Raw genomic sequence first — 21,238 nt, 5'->3', positions numbered from 1 at the left:
CATCCTCGGCACCCCAGCGTGTAATAACCAATATGATATGATTATCATACAGGTTATGATACGCTGGGGTGCCGAGGATGGTTTTTAGGAAAGCGATTGTAACAACATGCATGGCCTCTCGCCAATATTAACACTTCCGTCATGTTTGCATCTACTCTAATTTGCGAGGCAATGCTACAAAACTCCAATTTCTTTTTCATAACTCTTAATTTAGTTCTTTGAACTTTGAACTTTAAACTTTTATTCAAATACGCATGGCCTATTACAGGCATACAGAAATAACAAACAAAATCCAATAATAAAATGGAATGGCGAACAATGGATACTGTACACATAACATACAAAGAATGACATGGAAATTATTCTCTACAACACTACAACAAGACAGTGAACAATGACAAAATAGTTTGCATGAGAAGAAAAAAAGAAAAGAAAAAAGGAAAGTGGAGTTGGAACTCAATAAAATTTATCTTTTAAATTTGAACAAAATATTTTTTTTATGAATTTAGCTAATCTAATTATAGTAGAGGTGTCAGTGCTACACATTAATTTCTGGAACTTAAGTGTATTTGGATACTGATAGTAATACTTATCAATAAACTTTTTCCTATCATCATCAAAAAAAGAACATCTCAAAAGATAATGAAACTCATCACCAAGGTCATTTGTATCACATAATGTACACTTTCTTAAAGCCCTATCAACATTCATATACAGTAACGACCACTTACAACAGGAATAAAATTGTTTAAACATCTAAATTTCTAAAGTGTTGTCTGTCAACTCAAACAATTCGTAATGTAATACCAATTATTTCGAAATAGCTTGAAAAAGTGGTGTCTGCTGCGGGAATAGAATCTAGAATGAATCATTTAAATAGTATTTCAAATGGTAAAGATTTTAATTATTTGCTCTTTACATTACAGTTTATGTGTAAGTCATTGTTCTATTGGCATGACTGAACACTGCGGACATTAGAATATAAGATTAGTTTGAGCTTTATGCAAGTGTCAAACATTGTACATTTCGGATAAATAATTCGGATTCATTTGTTTATTTTGTTTTAACTTTTAAAGTTTTCAGGTTTTCATGATTTTCGTCTTTCTTTTAATGATTTTCGTCTTTCTTTTATTGATTGTGATTTTTGTTCATGACATTAATGTTGTTATGACCCATCTCAACCTGTCTATTCATTATATTAAGAATTGTTTTTAAAAACTTCTGAAAAATAACTGCACTAATTTGTAGTTGAATCTGTCTGATATCAAACCAATGATCTCTGGCTCTGCAGACTAATAAGATACCATTTCACTTTAAAAGCTAGCTCTATAGATAGACAACCCTTCAGCGAGATAGGCCAACATAGCTCATTTGCAGATGTATACACATCTGGCTGGTTGTATCTATTACAGGATGTAAACGCAACGCTGCATATTTCAAAAGGGTCATTTCAATATCTGAATTTTGCATCTTTCTTTTTGTAAGCAATATCCTGGATGTTTATAAAAGGAAAGTTTAACCTTTTGTGTATTGATTTTCCCTTGAAAATATTGTTTGCTAATATTAGAAGGTATTTATACTCCCAATCGCACGTGTGATATCCCATTGTGACGTAATAAGACCATGAGCTGAGTACTGTATGGAAAATCCCCCAAATTCATTGATGCGTAAATCATGAAATATATTACGTCAGTTTAATTTACTATTAAAATCAATAAAGATTATAATTATTTAACCCTTTAGCGCATGATTACGATATAGGCCGACAAAGCTCATTAATTAGCAGATGTATACACATCTGGCCGACCCTATCCATTACTGGATGTAAACACATCGCCCGCATATGTCAACAGGGTCATTTGAATATTTCAATTTTGCATCTTTCTTTTTGTAAACAATGTCCGGGATGTTTATAAAAGGAAAGTTTAACCTTTTGTGTATTGATTTTCCTTTGAAAATATCGTCTGCTAACATTAAAAGGTATTTATACTCCCAATCGCACGTGTGATATCCCATTGTAACATCATAAGACCACGAGCCGAGTACTGTATGGAAAATCCCCTAAATTCATTGATGCGTAAATCATGAAATATATTACGTCAGTTCAGTTTACCATTAAAATCAATAGAGATTATATTTATTTAAAGGTAGTTTTTTGTTTACAAACAATAGAAACAATAAGTAGCTGAGAAAATTATGATTAAATTTTCTGTTGAGCTGATAGATGTCCAGCATGGTTCTGGCCATGAAAAATGTCAGGTAAACACATTTGTGCAAGCGTTTGGATGATCTAGATCATTTTATTCATACGGGAAAATCATTTATCAGCTTTCTTTTTGTAAACAATTTTATGAGTGGGTAATAAAATCCAGATGGGTCTTTTTTATGATAGGGTTTATAAATTTTAGATCAATCGAACAATTTTTTACCCTTAGATTTAATGCAATTATGACATTTCAAAGAAATGTTACAATTTCATTTTGGAAATGCATTCACAGATGAAATAAAATAATTAAATATTTCATCATTGACACCATTTATTAGATAATTTAATTATCTATAAAAAAATGTATTCACATAAAAAAGATTTGGCCACAATTATTTGGAGTAATATTGATTTTAAGGTCATACTGCTGTATCCATTTGCTCATTTTCAAGTCTCCTTAAAAGTACCATACAGATAAGGACTGCTTATCAGTAAGTTGGCTACTGACTGGGAGGTGTAATCTGGCCACTTGCCTATGTGCTAAAGGGTTAAAGATAATATTTTGTTTACAAACAATAGAAACAATAAGTAGCTGAGAAAATGATGAGTAAATTTTCTGTGGAGCTGATAGATGTCTAGCATAGTTCCGGTCGTAAAATAGGTCAGGTAAACACATTTAAGCAAGCATTTCGATGATCTAGATCTTTTTATTCATACTGGAAAAACATTTATCGGCTTTCTTTTTGTAAGCAATTTTATGAGGGGGTAATAAATAATAATCAGACACCATGGACTGGATCTCTCAGCTGGATGACTACTGATATTCCTGCCATATTTCTGTGTTTCAAACACAAGAACATCAATTGTCTGCTTTTTAATCCAGATGGGTCTTTTTTATGATAGGGGTAATAAAATTTAGATCGATCCCAGCATTTGTTTACCCTTTGATTTAATGCAATTATGACATTTCAAAGAAATGTTACAATTCCATCTTGGAAATGCATTCGCAGATGAAATAAAATAATTTAATTTTTAACCATTGACACCATTTCTAAGATAATTTAATTATCTATAAAAAATGTATTCACATAAAAGGATTTGTCCACATCATTTGGAGTAATATTGATTTTAAGGTCATACTGCTGTATTTATTTGCTCATTTCAAATCTCCTAAAATGCCCATACATATAAGGACTGCTTATCAGTAAGTTGGCTATTGACTGGGAGGTGTAATCTGGCCACTTGCCTATGTGCTAAATGAATATGAGTCAGAAATATGTCACCTTACATGTCATTGTTGTCATCATATGATACACACTTACATTCAACAAGTTCAGGAAATTTGTTAGGCAGTGCACCATTGGCAAGCTTACTAACATATTTCCAAGACAAGTTGAACAAAATTGTATAAACTATGATAACAAGTGTCTGATTATTTTTTTTCACATGGCTTTTTAGGTAAAAAAACAAGGTATTATAGCAGTATATATGTTTCTTGATGGGAGATTTATGAGGAGCCAGGCAGATATCTCTTAGATATTTATCCCTCAATCTTAATGTATTCTTTGTTCAGATAAATATGTTAATTTTTGATTGTTTTGTGCTATGATTTTTGTTTGCTTCACAATGTTTTTCAGACTTCCTCTGTTGAAATTTGGACAGTGAACAACACTGGACAACAGGTTTTTAGCGTATCACCAAGGAATAGCGTCAACACACCAACTACCTCATATGCTTCATCAAATGATGCTTTTGATATAAATCTGAAAGAAAATAATAATAATAATAATGTTGTCCCTGTCAAGGAACAGAAAGATGCCAAAAAGAGTGTAAATCAAAAAGGTGAAAGTTTTAGGCAAAAACTAGATAGTTCAGAGTCTGAAGCTGATTGTGGAAAGTTTGAAGAAGGTACTGGTGAAAACTCCAGCCAGAGAACTTCAGTGTCTGTTTTATCTGTTGATGGTGAAGTAGGAAGATTCAGACTAAGATCTGTCAGTGAAGTTTCACAGGAGTTTGATGGTCACGATAGAATTTCTTTCAATGAACATGTAATGGCTAGATTGTCAACTGAGAGGCTGCAAAACTACAGCCATAACTATGGAAAGGTAAGAAAGGTATTTTGAGTTTATTAGGTTCAGGCCTTTTTTCGTTTAAGTTCCCATGGGTCTGACTATTGGACCCATTGTCGCACCCATTCCCCTAGCAAAATATAAAATATTATTCCCAATGTTTAGAAAAAAAGTTATCCAAAAGTTTTAACTTTGACCGTAACTCAAAAACCATTTAGTATAATCGCATGTCACTTACAAATGCTTTAAGAGACAATGTGCACATCATAAGGCCCATAACTCTTTAGCTTAAATTCTTTCAGGTTTGCATGACAGGACTGTTAGGCTGCAGATGGCACAGGTACAAACAGTCAACAAAAGGTTCCACAAAGGTAAGACTACCATAAGATACATACATTCCCTGCCTGAACTCATGATTGTATATAATAAACAACTCATTCTGCCTACCACTGAAGCAGTCTATGGTTTTAGCTCTACCAGAAACTTTTTTGTGGTTCTTAGACAGTGTTAAAATTTTCGATGAAACTTGAGAAAAAAACCTATTTGGCCAAAAAATGACAAAGTTAGAGCCCTTTTCTCTCACAGTTTATAAACAGCAGTAACTAGTTGATTGATTATTACTGGTACTGCATATCCCTCTCTGTTGATGCAATTTCTTGACTCTTTTCTCCATTCTCTAATATCTACACACAAAAATTCCAAACTTCACGAATATCAGTTATCTTCAAACAGCCAAAAAAAAACCACTGTGTATATTTAAGTCTGATACTGAAACTGAATGTACAAGACACTTAGAAATACATGAAATGTGGATCATGCCCATTAACAGACGATTTCTTTGTGTCTGTGTCAGTTTATAATCATTGACGCTTAAATGAAAATTTATTAGACATCAGTGTCTGATTTCTCAAACAATCTGAAGATGCTGATTTAAATAATTATGAGATTTTAGCTAATCAATGTAAATCAATACTTTCAAAGCATCTTTTCTAAACTAGTTTTTGTTTTCCATCCTAACAACAGAATTTTATTCCATAATAAAGACTTAATTTTGTTCCATCCTTACAGCTTATTTTTGTTCCATCTGAACTACTAAATTTATTCCATTCTAACTACTAATTTCGTTCCGTGAAAATTGATTCAACAATTGTAGTTCATTGGTTTATTTGTTTAAAGCATTTAAACCCCTTACTTTAAAGATAAAATGATCTCAGCATCTATTTTAAACTTTATTTATTTCGCAATGATTAAATGTGAAGAAAGTTATACTAATATTTATGCATAGTCACAAGTTGGCATGATGTTGCCTCTGAGTGTGGGAAACTTTGAGTGACTGGAGAAAAACACTTTGTATGGCTAAGTGACCACTTGTAATGTTCTGATAAACCGTTATAATTAAAAATTGATTGGTTGGACCTGAAATTCCGGACAAATGATTGTATTCGGTCATATATGATCATCGATACAATTGACATGTTGGTTTTCCTCCTTCCACTTGTTAATTGCGCTCATTTTATGTCTGCCAAACTTTTATATAGTTATATATTCCAAAGTGGTCAGTTGTTATTGTTAACAATAATGGCTAGAAACAAAACACAAATCTAAATAATTTTAAACATACACATAACATAAGCATAGTTAATGATTATTAGGTTTTTGTAAAAGAATAAAACTTAAATAATGATATTGTCAAAAACAAATTGTACAATTGATAATCAGTGATTTGAGTGAAGCCAACACTAGTGACCACCATGCATTGGAATGGCTTATATTTGTTATATTTTTCAGTGGGATGTCGGGTGGTTTATGTTCCTTATTCTGGCATTCCTGTTTGCTGTTTCATGGTTCTACTTCATTCTAATCATGAAAAATGATGAGATTGACTTCAACATGTGAGTCTTACTGGATATTGTCATCTCTATTCCGCCAGGGTTATTGTTTTAACAATATATGACAAATTGATCTACCGGGTAGTCTTTTTTTTTTTTTTTAACCCATTTAGTTTTCACAACATATTGCAAATCGATCTAGTCTTCTTATTATACCTGTTTCATTTCACAATATATCCTGAATATATCTAGACTTAAATTGAAAACCCAGCAGAATATTCCATTCACTATTGCTTTTGAATATTTAATAATGGCATCATAATTTTAAACCTTGCATAATTGAATAAATCCCAAACATTACAAAATAAGAACTTCACATGAGCTGTTGTGACTCAGAGGCCTTGATTACTAACAGTCTAAAGTCTAAAATCTGATCACTCGATCATTCAAGTGGCAAAACTGCAAATCTTAATTTTATTGTTGCATTCTTTCAAGTTGAGATTTGATTATTAAATTTGCTGAATTTTATTACTATCTGAAATTGTAGAATTATTCACATTTATTTTTGTTAAAACTTAAATGAATGAAATAAAAATGGTTCTCTTTAGTTTTATTAAAATGCTTTCCTGAGTCTGTGTCTAGAATTGGAATGGAAACTGTACATTATCATTATCATGGCCTCTGAACTTAAAATGTTTGAGTTTTGAAGCCTTAGACATGGGCACAAACTCTACCATTTTTTGTATGCTCAGAGGAGAATGTACATGCATGCCATAGCCTTCATGCCTTTGCAGTTTCAGTATACTGTTGCAATTTCTCATTTTTCAGACAATACTGTTATTGCCATTTAATGTAGTTTAATCCATTGCATTTTCATAGACTGTTTTGTCCTTGATTTCAGTTTTATGTATGACCAGACAGAAAGCTGGATCAGTTGGTACACCCTGCTATTGGCTTGCATCTCCATGCTCTTTGCGTATGTGATAATTTTAATGGTAAGTACAAAGGAGGGAGTTGAAATTATTTTGTACTTATCCGTTATTGAATGAAAGAATAGTTGTTTATATAGTAGAGATGCAAAGGAATGACAAAATTGATATTTGAATATTCGGCAATTCTTTCGATGGAAAAAGAAATGTCCCTTATTGGCATATAATGTGTATATATGTGTATATTGTCATCAAGATCTAGCCTCTGGCATTAAGGGCCAATCGTTGTAAAAACAAGACATACTTTACACACAATAGCATAGTTGTAGGCAAAAGGTTATGGTAACTATTTTATTGATTCAACAAAAACATTGAATATTCGAATACTGATTTTGACATTTGAATATCAAACGTTTGTTCAAATATTGGAATATGTATATTTTCGTTTGCATCCCTAATATATAGCTATTTTGTGCTCCTTTGAAGTCAAATGAGTTAAACATTATTATATGTATTAATGCATTAAATCTTTCTTTTGTGCATATACCTAGACTTACATAAGAACCTTTAAAATCTTTATGGCTTAAACAGTCTAAAACATGTATATTTCAGCTGCTCAGTTTGTGCCATATAGGGGCTGGCCATCAATTGTATATCCACCCGTGCCAGCTAGCGGTCATTTTCGTCGTACTGATCGCCTTTGTCGTACTGACTATTGTGATTGACCAGCTCTGGTCAGAAGAGTGGGCAGTTGTTTACATATCACTACAGGTGGGTTAGGCAAGGTTGAGAGTTAATAGTGAGGTAAAGAATAGCAGCTAAAAATGGATATATGATGATTTCCTTTAGGGTTGAGTATTGATGAAACAATTTGCTGAATTCTATAGCTATTTGATATTGTACAGTTATGAACATTAACCACATTAACACCATGGGACCTATCCTCTCACTTTTACATAGGAACTCTCACTTTCACATAAAAACTTACACATTAACTAATGCACCAGTCAATTGTAACCACGGCCCTCCCAGGTCCGGGGAATAGCGGCGACTTTGACTTTCGGTCCAGCCAACCCCGGCTAAAATCCCTGCCCTGCGGCGACGAACAAATGGTAAAATGCCCCCGCATCCCAGGGACCCTAGGTAAGGCCCATTTCCCGCTATATTTAAAGAGAAGACAAAACCACTGCATTCACCCGGCACTGTGGGGCCACCTGAAAGGTAAAAACACGGCCCATTTCCCCGGCTATCCCCGGTATACCACCGGACCTGGGGGGGGGGGGGGGGGGGGGGCGTGGTTACAATTGACTGCATAAGGGACTCACACTGACACTTTTATGCACCAGTCAGTTGTAACCATGGCCCCCCAGGTCTGGGGGTATACTGGGGATAGCCTGGGAAATGGGCAGTGTGTTAATACCCTGCGGTGGTTTTGTATTCACGCCAAATTTAGCGGAAAATTGGCCTTATCCAGGGTCCCTGGGGTGCGGGGGCTTTCGGCAGGGGGTTAACCAGCAGTTTGTCCCAGCAGGGCGGAGATTTTGCACAGGCTTGGCTGGACAGAAAGTCTAAGTCCCCGCTATTCCCTGACCTTGGGGGTGGGGCATCGTTACATTTGACTGATGTATTACTTAGGTACTTTCACTTTTACTTAAGGACTCACACTTTTACGAAGGGACTCACACTTTAATAATTTACTTAGGGACTCACACTTTTATTAAGGGACTCAAACGTTTGCATATTGTTCAAATGAGAACCCTGAACATAATATTGGATGTGCAGTATTTAGATTTGCTATGTTTCAGATGTTTGGTCCGTTCCTGCAGATTGGGGCTGTGGTTGTGATGACGCTCGCCTCCTGGCTCATCTCTTTACAGTGGTTCTCCCTCAATAGTCTAGGTACAAATTTGCTGTTATTTTTTTTAAAGAAACTTCAAAGAAAAAAGGAGAGTCAAAGCCCTTGTTATTTGTTTCTGTGTAGTTATTAGGGCTGTTTGTGTCATGTGAACATTCTTATGTTGGCCATAACCTAAATGCTGGTATCATAGATAACTTGACTATTAAGAACACATTTTACCAGCGCTATAAGGCCCATAATCCTGGATTAGATATTTGACGATTTATGCCCTTGCAGAATGTTTTTTCGGCTGAAAATGGGGCGGAATTTCAGCTTCATTCACAATCCCAATAAGTTTACTTTTTAAAAAAAAAAGGTCCTATAATTTACAATCCTTTTCTAAGGGCACCAGCTGTTTCTCCAAAATGTGAGAGAAAAAAATTCTGGCCCCTAATTTGAGAAAACAAAAGATTGTTGAATCTACTTGTGGTTCGCTTGTCTAGTACATGTATGTGATAGTGTGTTAAGTGTGATATTAATATATATTATATAAATCTGAATATTTAAGTGAGGAAAGAGTGCAATGCAAATATTTATATATTTTATTTACATAATAAACCTCTACCAGCAATTCATACAGCAATAAATCTGTCTATATTCCAAGTGCAGAATGGCCCTATTACACGTTGCTGACATCACATCATGACAAGTATCATTGTGTGAGGTTTTGTCTTACAAAATCGATCAAAATAAAGTGCGATAAAAATGCATTTTAATATGTAATATGTGTCTTTTAAGTGATTGAAAACATGAGTATATAATTATTTTGCAAATATTCACTCGAGCCTAATACAACCTCTTGAATCGAGACGAGGAACAGCTTCTACCGGTATTATATTGCCCTAAAATGACTTTATATATTGAATTATTTTTTCATTTCAGAATGGAAGATAGGCTCCTTGCTGGTTTATGCAGGGATAATGTGTGGTATATACGTGTCCCCTCTCTTCATATATTCCCCCTGTGTCATCCTCGCCGAGAACATTCCAAAGAAACCTCTTATATTTGCTCACAGGGGCGCTGCTGCGGTAATTGCATATAAGTTTAATTGACCAAAAACGAGTGTCAATCAAGCCATCTGTTGACCATTAATAGAATTGGTATTATGTTTTGTAATTAATAATAGAACATGGTAAATAATCCAAATGATGTGTGTGGTTAGTTATCAAAACAACCTGTTCAAGTTGCAGAAATATCTTTGGCAACTAGTCAGTTTTGCAAGGATTTAATAGTGCCAATTTTTCATGTATTTTGAGTCAAAAATGTAAAACCTACTTAATTTTAATGCATCTGTGTTTTCGGATGGTTGAATAATTAACTGCTTTTTTGATTGAATGAGAAAAACGGATATTGTCAAGCAACAGCTTTTGTCAAATGGACATGTATCAATTTGCTTCACCAACATATTTTTTATAATGGAGCGGCCCCAATTGAATTGCCCGGGCTTAAATTGAAATATCAGGTTATTCCTTCAATATATCATTGGCTCTGGTTGTCAGTCAACAATTCTATTAAATTATTAACTTATTAAGTGATTATATTTAATCTAAAAATAATAGCACATGTCACCAGGCCCCAATTTCTCAAAACTTCTTAAGTCCCTTATAACAGGTTTAAGCTAAACCCACTATTTTTGTTGATCTATAATGTGCGTTATATTAACTTCTTTAAGAGTTTTTATAAATTATATAAGAAAGATCTGTATGCTAATTAGAGGAAACCATTTTTCATTTATCAAAATCCATTATTAGTATGTATTTTGGCTAATTGAAATAAGCGACTTAAGCCTGTTAAGCTTCAGAAGTTTCGAGAAATTGGGGCCTGATATATAGGGTTTTAGTCAGGATTTAAAAAGATTTAAAAAACAGGGTGCTGCAGAAAAGGGACATTGTGCTGAGGGTAAAAAGGCCATATTGTATTGGGCTGTGAATAACTTGAACGTTATGAATTGGACAGAACATTTTAGAAATTGTGTTTAATAGATTAATATTAGGTTTTCACTGCCATATGTGTCAAATTTGAATGTATTTTAAATCTTATTATAAGTTTCCATCAAAACATTAAAGCTGCACTCTCACAGATTTACCACTTTTACAACTTTTTTATTTTTTGTCTTGGAAAGAGCAAATTTTTGCGTAAATATCTGCAAACCAATGACATAAGATTGCTGACAAAAAATCAGATCGTAGATTTTCATATTTCCGGTTGAAAATTAATGTTTTATGGCCTAACGGTTTAGGAAAAATGCATAAAACATCATTTTTGAACTTAATTTCAATAATCTGCAATCTAATTTTTTGTCAGCAGTCTAATTTCACTTGTTTCCATGGATTTTTGCAAAAAATGGCTTTCCGAGAAAAAAATTAAAAAAGTTGTCAAAACGTTCAATCTGTGAGAATGCAGCTAAAAGAAATATTTGACAGTCTTAAGCATTTAATTCTATGAAGGCAGAAGGGTGCCTATGCAGGACTCCAAGAAGGCAGAAGTGTGCTACCAAAAACGGAAAGGGTGCAGCACCCTTCCATTACTCTTTAGCTAAAACCTACTTCTCTGACAAACAACCTCGAACTAGTAACGAGGTGGGGATTAGCCCCCATCTGCGTCATGTTAATAGCTTTTGTGTTTAAACAAATTGAGTTTACTTTTGATATTAAAATGCTTTATGACTGTCTTGTAGCTTGCTCCAGAGAACACTATGGCTGCTTTTGATGAGGCATACAAACATGGCGCCTATGGAATTGAGTTTGATGTTAGAATGAGGTAAGGACATTTCCTAAAAGATATACTCTCATGACTTTACACTATTAGTTTAAACTTAGTTAATTCACCACGATTGTGAAACAAGCTATTGCAACTTATATTAATTACTCTTGTTGGCATGATTTAACGCGAGAGTGTGGTCTTGTGTTGTGGGGGAAACTGGAGTACTCGGAGAAAACCCAATTGTCTGGCTTGGTGACCACAAACCAATCTCACATGCTTCCAGGTTGGGTATCAAACCCAGGTCACCTAGGTGAAAAGCGAGTGTACAAAATCACTGCGCTAAACAGACAACACAAACATGTTACTTGTTAGAAATGTTTTGTATTTACTTGGTGTGTAGTAATAATTAGGAGATCTAAAATATTGATCCAGAATTTAAGGATAGGGAGCATTTAACTTCAGACTTTTGTTCAGTTGTATAAAAAAAATTTGTTGGACATTTGAAAAAACCTGGTAGGAATTACCTTGAAATGATTATAAGTGATGTTTGAAACAATTAAACAAGGGTTTTATCCCCTTTACCCTTATTTGGGCATTAATCCCTTATACTTGAATAGGTACCTGGCTAATTTTCACAATTGACAATTATCAGCTGTTAAAACCCCTAAATAATGTTTCTTTCTGGCCCCAATTTCTCGAAACTTCTTAAGTCCCTTATAACTGGATTAAGCTAAGCTCAATATTTTAGATTTCTATAATATTGGTACTATTTACTGGTTTCAGTGTTTTTTAGACTTTTAACTGGAGAGATCTTTATGTTAATCATAATAATCATTTATCATTATCAAAATCAAATTTAAGTATGTATTTTGGCTAAATGAAATTAGCTTCTTAAGCCTGGTAAGCTCAAGAACTTTCGAGAAATTTGGGCCTGAAGTTCAGAAATAATCAAACAGTTCAAACTTCAAGCACAAAGTCAGTTTGTCACAATTATTTTCTACTTCACTGTTTCAGTTTTGATGGTGTTCCCTACATAATGCATGATAGCACGCTGAAGCGGACCACGGATGTAGACGAGGTGTTTCCTGAGTATTCAGATATGGATGCCTCATATTTTAACAGCACAGATTTGCAGAAACTAAATGCTGGGAAATGGTTTATAGAGGTAATTTTGCATGTGAAAGTTTGCCACAGTATACTCAGACTGGACACTACATATCCATATTAACTTCTAATTGCTCATATTCGTTTCTTATTTTGTTTAGTTTTGTATGTTTTTTTCAAAGAAGTAATAGTAGTAGTAGTATTGTCACAGCATCAGTGGTTTGACCCTGGAGTTTGCCATTTGCGTGCAAAAACTATCCATAGTCAAAGATATTTAAGTATAAATTATGCTCACCCCACAAGTGACAATACGCACATATGTAACTATACATATAACTCTTGATTAAATAGTTGTCAAGTCATGCCCTGTATTTGACTGGAAACACTGACAAGTGATGGCTATGGATTGTTGCACTTTTTTTGTCTGCCGTGAAATGATGCATACATTTATTTTGAAACTGCTGTACTAAATAACTAAACATTTTTGTTAAAAAACATTATTTTTGCTGCTTGATAATTGCATGCACACTGTATGTATGCAGTATTTAAGGGGATTAAACTTGAGACTGTCTGCTCTACTAGTGTGAGTCAGTTCCATGATATGACATGATTCATACAGGGTGGAATAAGGTTTTTTTTGTATACATGTAGGTGCCTAAGTTTAAACCCCACCAGGGATATATTTTCATGGCCTCTAGAAATGGACACCAGTACTGGTTTCAACCACCACATGGACTTGAGCAAGATTCTATTAGCAATCAGTTTTCACCACAATCAAGCTAAGCTTATCGTTAATACAGAAGGATTTTAGCGTCCTTTTTCACATCTGAATTGATTGGAAAACTGCCGAAAAACTCATGAAAGAACAGCTTTAAAATTGAAATTCAGACAAATGACAAAAACACTTCCTGTATAGAAATACAGGATAGAAGCACGAGTGAAAATGATAAATTCATTTGTAATTTGTTGTTGTGTAAGTATCCTTGGCCACTTCTGAATAACAAATATTCATATGAAACTTGCTACACAATCATGTTTACAGCACACAAATACACACCGGTATACAATGTACCCATATGCATAGCAAGACCCATAACCCTGACTCTAATAATTTTTGAGTTATTCCCCTTCTTCGACTGCAAAAAAACACCAAAAATGGGCATAAGGAGAAAAATAGAAACATGAGTGAAAATGATTAATTCAGTCGTAATTTTATTTTTATGTTAGCACGGACCGAGTAGTGTAGTGAATGGTCTGGCAGACGATGAAAAGGCAAGGTACAACGGGCAGCCCATTCCCTTCCTAGAGGATGTTCTTACCCTAGCTACAAAGCGTAATTTTTCCATCATGTTTGATGTTGGAGGTTCGTTACAACAGAATCCATACGTGGATAAAACATGGAAAATTATAGATGATGTGATCAGGATGAAAGCATTTAATAAATCAAAAGTGAGTTTTGTTGAATTTTGATACCTGTTTGTACAATATATTAGAAATAGACATGTTGGTTATATATATGACATCAATGAACATAATTTACAATTGTTAACGCATGATACATAATAATTGTACAATACTGGGTGAGTACCTAAAACGGAACAGTACCTTAATATGGAACACCCATTATAAAAGTGTTTTTCCGATTGAGATCAGTTTATTTACAATTTTAGTCAATAAAGAGGTTTGTTTAAGATTCAAATTCTAAAGAACATGATTCTCCTGTAAGAATTTCAAATAATGCTAACATTTAAAGTTTTTAATGTTCAAATTTTAATACATGGCATGCGGGGGAAAGACTTCATGCTTGCCACAATAACAGCATACTGGTACAGCCTGTATTTTACAGAAATCCTCAAATTTTACTGACAAAAATGACAAAAAAAAAGAAGCTGGGAATAACATAAATCATTTTTACTTAAACAAATCATTGAGCGATAATTTTAAAAGAATACATAAAAATAAATAACGATTTAAAACTGTTCCATATTTAGGTACTCCGAGGACGAAAATGGCAGTCCTTGATTGTGCGGTTAATAAAGTACTTTCCATGCACATTGGTAGTATCTTGAAAAATGCCATTTATATCAACCAATGGGTCTTGAATCCTAGTATGCTGATGGAAAATTTTGTAGTTGCGGTGCAAGTTTAACTAAAAATATTTCAAAAATAATGCCGAAAGTGTTCCAATTTAAAACCACTCCTCAAAGCTTTGGGGCTAATTTGAAGGCTGGAAAAAAATTGGGGATAAGTTTTTTTGAGAATTAAAATATAATTTTTGCTTTGGAAAAGGGACTGAAAGATAATAAATGGAGAATGTTGAATAAATGATTAATTTTCAATTCAGAATTGTATGTTCTTAAATTTTATTTACAGGTATATTGTAGTATTTGTCTAAGCAATGTGGATTTTACTACAACTAAGAACTACAAGTGTTTAGGCCAAGATGAGACCTGGACAGCTGGCACAATGAAAGCAAACAACATCTCCTTAGTGAATCTCCAGCATAGTCAGTTTGATAGTGACCTGGCCAGGTATGTGCTAGTTAAGTTAGAGGATGTTTAGTCATATTAAAAAAAACATCCAATCAATTGACTTGATATTTCACATAGTTGTTGAAGGCCTTCATGTAATTAAGTAAGACTGCTCTATATGATCCTCAATATAAGTTATGCCCCTGAATGACAGTTTGATTAAAGATTTTTGGCACAATAGGATTTTTATTTATATTTCAAAAACCTTCATTCAGTTGACTTGATGCTTCACCTAAGTGTTCATGACCATTAGAAAATTAAGTTAAATTAACTCTAACTGGTCTTTAATACCAGTTACCACCCCTGTTTTTGACATACATCAGTTATGCATGGTAATCAATTATTTATCCCTTTAACCAAGGGATTTTAAAGTCTAGAGCACAGTCTCACGGAGGCTCTTGAAATAATGATTGTTAATTAAGTTTTTACTTTATTATCCATTGTCTGTGCTTAAATCTGCACTCTCACACATTTACCGTTTTGTAAACTTTTTTTATTTATAGTCTTGGAATGAGCAAATTTTTGCGTAAATATCTGCAAACTGATATAAGACTACTGACTACTGACAAAATGAAAACAGATCTCAGATTTTTATATTTAAGTACTGTACTTAAATACTTGTACTTATAACAAGAATTGGTTTTATGCTCTTTTCTTAAACAGTTAGTAATGCTTTTAGCCATAAAACATTAATTTTCAAATGGTAACATGAAATCGGCGGTTTATGTAGTATGGCGTTTGTTTGCCTTGGTCAAAGTGCCTTCAATTAGGACCATGGTTAATTTAAGGGTCAGTAATTGGGATTTTCCCTGTAGTTTTCATTGCTTTATTAATTTTACAGGGAGTACCAAAAGCATGGCCTTCAGCTGGCAGTATATATTGTGGATTCAGAATGGTTGTATTCTTACTACTGGTGTGCTGGAGTGGACATGGTCGCCTCAAATTATTGCCATACCTTGGGAAAAATGTCCTCTCCTATCTGGCGTATGGTAGGTTATTTAGCTTGTCTTCTTTTCCAAGAATAGAAATTGAGGTATTATGTTGCCTTGGTGTCATTTTCTGTGTAAAAAAACAATAAACTTGGCTGTAACTAAATAACATGGCCCATAATACTGACTTCAACCCTTTTTTGTCTGAAAAATAAAACAAGAATAGAGGAGCATTGACTTCTGCTCTACAGCTCTCTTGTTAGTTTATTATACATGTATTGACTGGTGTAAAGTTATTTGATGTAAAAAAGGAATGTTATTGACATACACCTGGTTTAGTTGTCATGTTTTTTTTTTTAAATATTTAACATTGGCCATACCTCAAAAAACATTCAAGATATTCACCTGAAACTTAGTGCACATGTTACAATGGATAATATGCACATTTTGGGATCTGTTAATGGTGCTTTTATCATCTTTGTTTATCTTTTTCATTTTTTTAATGAAATAAACCAATTAATGTCTTTAGGGTGAATGACCATCTGATATTCATTTATTATTTTAATTACATTCTTGATTTGAAAAAAAATCAAGAATCCTCTGATTTTAAAAGCCAAGTTATTATGTCCCCACCTCCCCCTATGCAATGCAGGGAGTGACTCATTGATAAATCTTGGTTGTCTGTCCATCTGTACAACTTTTTTGAAAAACACTTTTTACACTAAGAAATTAGAGAATAAAACTGTTGCAAAATGAAAGCACATCAAAAATCCAGAATTGAAATATTTCATTGATTTTCATTTTAAACTATAAATAAGTGTGAAAGTGACTATAGTAGTGTTGTATGACTAAGTTAGGATTGTTTTATTTATTACAGTCACCGCGGTTCTATTTGGCTGTTTGGGTTACTGTAGATGTCATATCAGCTGCATTGATCGTTATAATGTTCTTCATTCAGAGGTTTGTTCGTTAATTTTCATTAATCCTTAAAATAACCTTGTCATTGTAAATATAAAGTATGTAAAATTAGCCTTGGGTCATTCTTTGAAAATCATCCACTTGCCTGAAACCAGAGACATTGGTAAGGTTGTCTATGTGGAAGTTAAGTTAAAACTTCCTTGTGTTTGCTCAATGGGCCAACTGAAATATTTTTGAAAAAGTTTTGGGTTCAATTATTTTATTTGTCTTTTAGCTTGAACTTTTTTATCTATTTGTGCCCTGGTGCTGTTAGTTTTCATTACAGGAAACATGTTTGTTTATCTCCTTTTGTTCTGTATTACCAATATTACATGTTTATATTACAAAATATCACACAAAAAATTAATATGTTATTTCAGTTTAGATATAAAATGTAAGCTTAAGATCATGAATTTGTATGGTTAAATGGATTTTTTTAATTTATTTTAAAATGGTTAATGCTTATTCTTAACAAGGTTCTCCTTGAAATCTTATAAAGATTCAAATTCATAAAACAACTTTTGCATTATTGTTTACATGTGTGTATTGCTTTTCTGATGTGTAAGCACTTAAGGCCAATGACAAAAGTCTATCTGTTTGTTATTTGATCTTTGATCAACCTATATTTTGCTTGTTTTCAATGCAGGCACAGAATATTTGGAAATCGATTCCACCCGGAACAAGTCAGCCTCAGTTCCAGTATGACGAGCCATTCGAACTGGGGACATAGGCGCTCACGACGTTCTATGAAAGAAAAACTACTCATGAAGGATATGCCTAACGAAATGTTTGAATTTGAGCCAGAGCATGATGCTGACCTTGGAATTGACAGTACCAGCTATGAGGCAACCGTCAATGCCTCTGAAGGTCAAGCTCTTGCACAATCATTCCGTAGCAACAGAGCCAGTTGCCATAGCAACAATGAGGTTTTTTACAGCATCAATAATGTGGATACACGTAACAGAGAAAGTCTGGTGAGCGAGGGTGATAATGAGGTCTTTCTCAATGGTAAGAACAGAAACAGCTTTCATACATTGGAAAACGGCGATGTTACAGAAAGAAGTTTAAAAAGAGGCCAGTTTAAAAATACCGGGACTGCGACTTCCACAAATACATATCAGAGTGAGTCTGAAATGACTTGACATTCTGACTCATTGGATTTTTGAAGAGAAAGGTTGTTTTAGTTGCCTGCAATATGTTGTGTTAATGTTGTTTTTATATTTGTTTCATGGCCATAATAATTATTTCATTATAGCTTTATCTTTTTTCTAAAGAAAAATAGATTTTTGTTGTTGTTGTTTTTTTTAGTGAATATTTATGTATTTTCAATTGACTATAAATGTGAATCGAAAAAGGTACATTTAGATATATCAAGTCTACTCAGTGATAGATAAACGTTTGTTATTTTGTAACGAATAATAAACACTCCATCATTTTATAAGAATTTAAGTGTGATGTTTGACATATATATTGACATGATGTCATTGGCACACATTCCATTTACTCAACTTTAGTACAGAGAGGGCTATCTGACTACAAAGTGTGATTTTAAAATTATATTATGTTGTTAGTAAACCAAATTGACACAAACATTTGTTGCCTCTATGAGACTCGAACCTACAACGAAACATTATATGTGTCCTGTGGTTTGGTAGGCTACAAGCTACCTACTGTGCTATTGAGGATTACATAGTTTGATCTTTGAGACCAGTACTGTCTAAGTTACGTTATTAAATGTTTTGCAAGATGTTATTTTTGCAAAAAAGCAGTTGTGATAATATTGAAAATTATTTTTTTGATATGGAGGATAATATTTAATTTTTATTTACGAATGAGCTTGTCATTCTATTGTGTGATTATGGGAAATTTGTTTGCAGTCGTTGAAGGCTTTTTTGAAATTAATTTTCAGAATTGATTTTGTTTCAATTTTCTGCAGACATGAAGCCCTTTTGAATAATGAGGAAACAACATTGTGTCACTTTGCATTTAGAATTCACATTTATGTGTATCAGTTTGAACTTAAATGGCTTTTTATATTGTTTGCATTTTATCTTGATATTTTGTTTATGCCCCTTTTGAAGAAGATGGGAATATAGGTTTGCAAATATCGGTTGGTCAGTCTGTTGGATGGTCGGTCTGTCTGTCGGTCAGTAGACTATGTTTTGTCTACACAATTACTCAGAATGATACGAAATAGGTCCATGAAACTTCACCAGTAGGTTGCTCTTTACCTGTAGATGACTCCTAGTTTTTATGGTCAGTAGGTCAAAGTGGAAGTTCACTGTAAAAATTTTTTTTTAATAACTACAGGCACATAACTGAAGAACTGTTTGGCTAAGACCATAACACTCAACCAGTAATTGTGCTTGACCAGTAGATTAATCCTATTGTTTTGGGGTTAGTAGGTCAAAGATCCAGGTCACAATCATCATTTTTTTTAAAAACAATCCGCAGAAAATAACCACTAGATTGTTTGACATACTAGGACCTCAAAACTCAACCAGTTTGATGCCCTTTGATGACCCAAATTGTAGGTCACAGTCTTTTTTTTAAGAACATTTTAACACACAAAACTAGACAATAGTCTAATGAATGACCATGAAACTCCACCAGTAGATAGTGTTTAATTATCAGATTATCTCTATAGTTTTTAGGGCCAACAGGTCAAAGGTCAAGGCCTAAGTTATATTTTTTCTTGAATTTTCTTGTCACAATTAGTCTAGAGCAGAATATGTATAATCTTGAAACCATACAACTTTGTTGCCCTTGCTAAGTTGTTGACTCCGGTTGTTTTCGGACTAGTAGGTCAGAGGTGAAGGTCACAGTCACAACACCGGTCTGTTGCCTTTAAACCTTTTAGAGCCAGCAGGTCATGTACTTTTTATACTGTTTTGCTTGAAATGTACTTAGAGCTTGCATGCGTTGTCATTGAGATGATACTGATCTTGCACGTACAAGTATAAAGCTTGCATTATTTTGCTGTGATATTTACTGTAGCAAGTTATTCTTATATATATACATTACTCAAATATTTATTGGTGCAATTAATCACATGTCTAAGAATAATTCGCGCTATTGTTATGTTTCAACCATCACCTACTTACAGTTTGCCCTATATAGCTGAATTGTTATCATATGCTTAAATCTCAGAAAATATGACTCTATAAGGTATATGTTGTCAGTCGATATATACAAGAGTTTAGGCACGCTGCTAGAACGTGTACGTGCATATTGTACGGATACATGTATGTGTGGACTACTTTTTGTGTACTGTGTCATAAAGAAATATGTACAATGTACAGCTATAAAATCGAAATCAAGAATGCCAGTTTATACAAATGTACCGCTGTGTATACTACTACGAATGCAAGTTCAGGAAATATTTCAAGAACAATTCTTTTAAACACAACTACAACTCGAAACTAAAATGTACTTGTAGCTGGATTTTACCATCATGTACATATGGTTTTAGCCAGGATGTAAATAGAACAGGGTGCTGCAGGAAAGGGAAAGGGTGCTTAGGATAAAAAGGGCATATTCAATCGGGCTATAAAGAAATTGAATGTAATGAATATGACAGACGTTTTAGAAATTGTGTTTAATGGAAGATAGATCAGGTTTCAACGGCCAGATATGTATGTTGTGTTTGTATTTATAATACTACTATAAGTTTTAAACAATACAAAAGAAACATTTGATTATCTTGATTATTTAATTTTAAGAAGGCAGAAGGGTGCCCATGCTGGTCTCCATGAGGACAGAAGGGTACCCATGCTGGTCTCCATGAGGACAGAAGGGTGCCCATGCTGGACTCCATGTATACAGAAGGGTGCCCATGCTGGTCTCCATGAGGACAGAAGGGTACTAATGAAAAGGGGCAGGGTTCAGCACCCTTCCATTGCCCTTCAGCTAAAACCATACGTACATATACACATACAAATGGTGTTATGTAACCTCGCCAATACAATGATGTCAGTACCCATTCTCCAGGATCTACTTACACTACAACCATTAGACATGTTTTTAGCCTACTATTGTTTTAAAAAAAAAAGTGCAAGCAAAATATATTTGTGTGTGTTTTTTT

At 33.7% G+C, this 21,238-nt stretch overlaps 1 protein-coding gene across 1 annotated transcript; it reads left to right on the top strand.

The window, feature by feature from the left end:
- Positions 1 to 790: 790 nt before the first annotated feature.
- LOC128219735 (glycerophosphodiester phosphodiesterase domain-containing protein 5-like) lies at positions 791 to 21,221 on the top strand. Its single transcript, XM_052927687.1, has 15 exons — positions 791 to 891; positions 3,844 to 4,311; positions 4,578 to 4,646; positions 6,064 to 6,167; positions 7,006 to 7,099; positions 7,646 to 7,804; positions 8,839 to 8,932; positions 9,813 to 9,958; positions 11,608 to 11,690; positions 12,648 to 12,798; positions 13,965 to 14,186; positions 15,111 to 15,268; positions 16,110 to 16,257; positions 17,075 to 17,157; positions 17,801 to 21,221. The coding sequence occupies exons 1-15, from the start codon at positions 889 to 891 to the stop codon at positions 18,294 to 18,296; spliced, it is 2,478 nt and encodes an 825-aa protein (XP_052783647.1). The 5' UTR covers positions 791 to 888; the 3' UTR covers positions 18,297 to 21,221.
- Positions 21,222 to 21,238: the final 17 nt, after the last annotated feature.

This window comes from Mya arenaria, chromosome 15 (genome assembly GCF_026914265.1).
Source record: "Mya arenaria isolate MELC-2E11 chromosome 15, ASM2691426v1".
In the NCBI taxonomy this organism is placed as follows: domain Eukaryota; kingdom Metazoa; phylum Mollusca; class Bivalvia; order Myida; family Myidae; genus Mya; species Mya arenaria.
Note: the sequence above shows the minus strand (reverse complement) of the source record. Positions and strands in the feature narration are given on the sequence as shown.